This window comes from Salmo trutta, chromosome 23, assembly GCF_901001165.1.
Source record: "Salmo trutta chromosome 23, fSalTru1.1, whole genome shotgun sequence".
NCBI classification, from domain to species: domain Eukaryota; kingdom Metazoa; phylum Chordata; class Actinopteri; order Salmoniformes; family Salmonidae; genus Salmo; species Salmo trutta.
This window is the reverse complement of record NC_042979.1, coordinates 7465274-7471273: the sequence shown is the minus strand read 5'-3', so window position 1 is coordinate 7471273 and position 6000 is coordinate 7465274. Positions and strand designations below refer to the sequence as shown.

The following is a 6000-nucleotide window of genomic DNA, read 5'->3' as shown; positions in this document are numbered from 1 at the left end:
CATAGGAGGGAAGGCAGGGAGGCTGTATCAGATCAATGAAGTCCATGAATGGAAGAATGCTGGCAGAATCATATCACGATCCCCAGGACAAAGTCTTGAGTCATTCAGTTGAGTTGAAGTCAGGATACAAGCGGAGCTCAGATGCCTTGCCGTTCGTCATGCAGCCGTCAACACACTCGGTGACAAATCAAATCGCTGAGCAGTTTGCTTGCTGTAACAATTAGTAACTGTTGTTGCTGTGGGCCTATTTCACATGGGGTGTGTATAGAATTATTGGCAGTATTCATTATTAACCTCTAAAAGTCTAAGCCTTTGAGGGGGGTGCATACCTCCCTCAACTTCCATTAATTTGTACCTTCAGACTAGTCCCTTTCCACATTGGGCTCATATTTGTTTGTAGGCCAAACCGTTGGGACGCTACTGAGGTTTTCATGAGAAGACCAATTGTCTCATGGTCTGACAAACACCGCTGTAGCTCGGCCCCCTTCCATTTTTTTAAATAACAGTTGGAGGGGGGATTTGAGTTTTTAGGTTAAAAAAAGATTGTAAAATCACCAGGAATTCATGGCTGAATCTAGTTACCTACCCCTGCTGTAGCAGCTGCTTAACTACTGAATCTAGCTACCTACCCCTGCTGTAGCAGCTGCTTAACTACTGAATCTAGCTACCTACCCCTGCTGTAGCAGCTGCTTAACTACTGAATCTAGCTACCTACCCCTGCTGTAGCAGCTGCTAAACTACTTTTTCTATCTTGTCATTCCAGCCAGACAGAGTGAGTCATCCCAGACGCTAATCACCACAGAGAACCAGATTAGGAAGTAATGACTCAGCAATACTATGAGCAAGTTTGCAAGTATGAGCTTAAAAAAAATATAAAGATTAAAGAACCAAACGGCACACTATTGGGATAGGTGAACAAAGACATGGCAGTCAGGTCAAGAAAAATCTATCAGGTCACACTAAGTGACATTCTGAAAAGCGTAGAAGGAAAAAGCAGATACAGATGCAATCCATTATCAATGCGTTATCATGTTACCCATGATCATCTTGGTCTCGAGTTTTAGTCTTCAAATAGTCTTACGACAGTCAACCATTACAGAGCAAATCCTGGTCATATAGCTCCCTCTGGCGGCGACAGGTTAACCATAGAAACAATACAAAATCAAACCAAACCAGAGCCAGTGGAGGACGGCCCAAGTAGAAAAGGCAGATTGGAGCTCATGGACCACCCCTCCAGAGCATTTGACAATATCAGGAAACATAAAATGATATTTGAGACATATTGAATGTATTTATTGAAAAGGACTGAAATTTCAGTTTAACAACTGTACAGTGTAGCTACACAGTTCTAAGTGACTCTTTTTTTTTTTAAACCTTAAAACAGCAGAGAAATACAAAAGTTATTCAGTACTCATGAGCAAAACAAAATGGGGTCCAGCAGCAAAGGTTCCTACAGTAGAGAATACTTACAGTAAACACACCTGACTTGACAATATAATAACCCAGTCTGCATCTGAAATGGCACCCTATCCCCTATAGCAAATCATTGTTTTACCAGGGCCCATAAGAGTCTGGTCAAAAGTAGTGCTCTATATATGGAATAGGGTGCCATTTCAGACGCACACTCAATGTCCATATGGAGCTCAACATGTATGAGTGAAACACTGTTTTAATACTGTGTTTGTATAATAATAACGCAAACTAAATCGGAGGCAAATGCATAGGAAAACATGATTGATCGCAGTCGGACCTCACTGTGCAGTGTTCGCTACGCAATTCATAGTCTCATCCTCAGCCTTCATGTGAGCGTTGGACTGAAATCAATGTGCTAAAAAAAAACAATAATCTGAAATTCTGTTTTATTGTAGAACTCTTATCAGTGTTGAAATAACTGAATGTGTTATTATAAAACACTTATCCGACGTTTAAAATAACTGAAAAGGTTTTGCCGCTTAATTATCAACTGTTGCTACGTGCATGAACAGGTGACAAAGAGAGTAGTTGTACGACTTGCTCTAGACATAGACCAACTGTAGCTACAGTATATTTTCCCCCACTCAGGACTAGCCAGATCTCAGATCTGTTTGTGCTGTATAGCCTATGGTAGTTGTGGAGCACAAACAGATACGAGACCAGGCTTACTCAACAGGGACTTAAGCCTGAAATGCGCTTGTATAAATGATGTGAAGATACTGTACAGGGTTTCCAGTGTGGTCCAAAAGACAGCAGAGCATACTGGCACATAGACCAGTGACATTTTTGTCCATGCATTATCTAACACATAACGTTACTGTACATACACACACACACACAGGAGTATTTCAAGGTGGGGCTTGTCACTGGCCTACTATACAGCTCCCTCCATTGTATTTCACAAGTTCTTTTTTGTCTTTCAAGAAATCAGGGTGGTCTTGACGTTTTGTGTGGGTGGGAGATTGTGGCATTGTTTCTGCGGTGGGGGTTGTGTTTTGGTCAGGTCACGTCTCAACCTTGGTCCTGGGAGAGTGGACAGTCTTCACCACCTTAGCGCTGCTCTTCACATCATGCTCGATGATCTCTGAGAGCGGGGCGTCTTTGGATCCGTGCTTCTTCTGGAAAACGCACAACAAAACACACCGAAATCAGTGCTGGGAGATGAATCAACTGACTAGAGGATCTGGTAATAAAATCTAGTATTGTACTTTAGACATGTAGCGCTGTCATTCAAAGGAAAGAAAGCGCTCCGCTATGCGCTTGCAAAGTGTAATTTTTATTAATTTCTAAAATTCCTGCCTCACAGCCTTTGTCAGAGGTGGTACGTGTGGCACTGACCACAGCAAAAGGAGTCTGACTGACCTGAGAGGGGGTTGAGCTGGAACCTGGGATGTCTGCTGTTCGTGTCACAGGTAATGGGGGCACGAGATCTGTCCGGGCGCTGTGGAGTGGGTAGGGATGTGTTAGATCTTGGACGACATAAACAGGATAAAACTTGAATCATATGATACAGTACATATTATTTATAAAGCGTACCGTCACTCCCACTATCGTGTCTAAAGGTGCTGAACAATACAGGAAAGAACCATCGTCATCAAGTGTCGGCACAATGAATAAACTAGGGTCGAGCCCGAGATTCAATATCGAGGCGCGTTGCAGCGCGCTAGACATTTTTAAAGGTCACTTCCAATTGGGCAGTCATTTGCAGCATTTACCGTAAATGCGATCTCAGCGATCGTCGGTAATTGCCTTTCAAAGGCGCATTGTAGGCAGCCCTCTATAACGCGCTTCGTATTGAATCCCACCCGAGATATATTTCTAGTGAGACTCTGCACAGTGAAAAACCATACGATCTGGCCTGAGACCAGTTTAGACTCACTTGACCTCAGAGAGCACGGATCTCTCCCCTTCGGAGCACTGGGAGCGCCGGTACTGACGGAAGCTCCGGGGAGAATGAGAGTGCCGGATTTTTATTGGGTCTCCTTGGGTTCTGGAAGGAAGGATTGAACATAAAATCATTCCCTTCATCTCATGTGTAGGACAGTAGGCCTACCCTCTTATTCAGCCTAGGGATATACTGAATCCATCAACTTCAGAGGCGGTGAGATAGCGGTCTATCTGGAGCACAATGTATCTCTACAGGGTGGATGACCATGAAATAACGATTCAATAATTCACACATGAGCCGAGCTTTGAATCTATTTTCTTATCCAAGTGCAGATCAAGACACCTTACCCCCAACGTATTGACTCCGCATTATAAATTCATAGCTATCTGTGATTGTCCTTCAGACCATTTTTCATCCTTATCTATCTAATCTAATGAGGAAGGGAAGAGCAGTTACTCACTCCACTTTCTTGTAGGGGATCTCCTTCAGCTGATCCTCTGTGAGGTCTGGAGCCGGGTCCACCAGCTCCTTCCTATAGGGATAAGACCACCAGGACATGTTATTATCTCTCTTCCCATAACCCTAGAGACAATGCTGTTTCAACAACCTTTGAAGGCTGTGCAAGTACACCTTTTTCAATAGTATACACTTTATAAATAGTTCATGAATGCTTAGTCAAGTTAATACAGTGTCACACATTTCACTTTCCATAACACATGATCAAAGGTCAATTTCTAAAAGACCACTGTTGAACCTCATAACTGGAGTCATGGGACTTACTGGATGTGTTTCCACAGTTGTTCCTTAGCCTGCACGTCTGGACTCCGCCTGGAAGACGTCACAGAATTACAGGGGTTAATAGTTGAAGGGTTATTTATAAGAGGGACCATCTGACAGGGAGGTTGTATTGAAATGAATGAACATTATTCTCTGTGTCTTGGAATTGAGGTGGTACCCAATAATGTTGTATCTAAGAGCTTAAATCATTTCCCCAGGTCGGGTCTGAGGTGGGGGTCTCTGGAGCAGGGAGGACAGGGAAGGAGGGTTTGTGTGTGTGCGTGTGCTTTAAAAAAAAAAATATATTTTGCGTTTATTTAACTAGGCAAGTCAGTTAAGAACAAATTCTTATTTTCAATGACGGCCTAGGAACAGTGGGTTAACTGCCTTGTTCAGTGGCAGAACGACAGATTTTTACCTTGTCAGCTCGGGGATTCGATCTTGCAACCTTTCGGTTACTAGTCCAGCGCTCTAACCACTAGGCTACCCTGCCGCCCCGTGTGTGTGTGTGTGTGTGCTTGACGTGTGTGAGTGTTAGCGTGTGTGGTGTAGTCTGCGTAAGTTACGATCGAGAGCGGTGTCGTGAGCGGCGGTGGCTTGGGTCGTTCTGAGACCTCTCCTTCTGACGGCGGAGCACAGCTTCCCACTGAGGACCAGAGTCCACCATCTCATTCTCTTGACGAGACCTGGAAGATAAATTATAATACAATCATAATCAATACCAGTTATGAGTTATTATACAGTAGAACCATGTTACACTGAAAATACAAAACAAGCATATCTACACGATAGACCTGAAGATGCACTAAAACCTCATCCCATCTGCACAGACAAACACAGAGATGACAGTACGGTTGCAACTTGCAACTACTACGACACAGGATACATCTAACACTACCTCAGGGACCTCGCCAACCGATACATTACATACATCACCATTTTCACAACAGGTTTCCGTGAAATATACTCTTTCATTTTCTTCCTAGTTCGTTTTGCTGTGTCATGCGCTGAGATATTTAGACGGTCTGTAGTGTGTCGTATGACCCAGCTAGGGGACCATTGTGGGCCTACAATATGATATAGCTGTTCAATAAGATCTGGTATCATTCAGACAACAATAGCAGCCTGATAATATGCTTTCTCTCTTCAATTTACAACGTCCACAACAGACACTGGCTTAGGAAAATAGTTGTCTTGGAAGCAAATCCACCATGTACAACATATGAGGGTGAAGTAGTAGTAGTTTACTATAGAGCTTTGCATATGTAATGTCTACTTGTAGGAAGCACAGTGACATCACTCACCGGTTCCTCTTTTTACGATGATCCCGGGTGGAGTTCTCAGACTCGCTGCCACTACTGGTGTTGCCACGGGAACGTGACCTGCAGGTGGGAGGCGGTGAATAAAACGGGGTTGAAAGGTTAACGAGGAGAAAGAGAATGAGATGGAATGTTGTTTGTGTATGACCTTTCAGGGAGAGAGGACAAAAGTGCGTGGGAGAAGGGATGAGTGAGAGGGTTAACCCTTACTTTTACAGAAATGACTCTAGTGACTAATGTAACTACAGACAGACAGAACCACACAATGAGTAAACTGTAATCTGTGTACAACTGTGATGGTGGACAAAAAAATACAGCACATCAACGACCATGTGGGCTGGTCACTGGCTTTCCACTCGTCTGACTCGTCAAGTCAATGTGTATGTAAAGATGTGACCCTTTTAATTGAAAACAGGACAGAGGTTGAGAATTTTAAGAATGTACTATTTAGTTCTGTAAGTTAACTATACCTTCTCCTCTGCTGTTTGTTCTGCTGCTGGGGATCTGTTGGATCACTGGCCTGGCCTTTCCTGAGGGACCAGA

At 43.5% G+C, this 6000-nt stretch overlaps 1 protein-coding gene across 5 annotated transcripts in view; it reads right to left on the bottom strand.

The window, feature by feature from the left end:
- Window positions 1-1267: 1267 nt before the first annotated feature.
- The window catches only part of LOC115159184 (band 4.1-like protein 4), a 101328-nt gene continuing 96595 nt past the window's right edge, over window positions 1268-6000 (bottom strand). For all 5 annotated transcript variants that reach the window (XM_029708656.1, XM_029708657.1, XM_029708655.1 and 2 more), the window contains 8 exons: window positions 5928-5987; window positions 5443-5520; window positions 4705-4824; window positions 4142-4189; window positions 3822-3893; window positions 3353-3463; window positions 2836-2914; window positions 1268-2591 (listed from right to left, as the gene is read on the bottom strand). In XM_029708656.1, coding sequence (XP_029564516.1) covers window positions 2478-2591; window positions 2836-2914; window positions 3353-3463; window positions 3822-3893; window positions 4142-4189; window positions 4705-4824; window positions 5443-5520; window positions 5928-5987 — 682 coding nt within the window. In that variant the 3' untranslated portion in view covers window positions 1268-2477. The remainder of the gene's footprint in view (window positions 2592-2835; window positions 2915-3352; window positions 3464-3821; window positions 3894-4141; window positions 4190-4704; window positions 4825-5442; window positions 5521-5927; window positions 5988-6000) is intronic.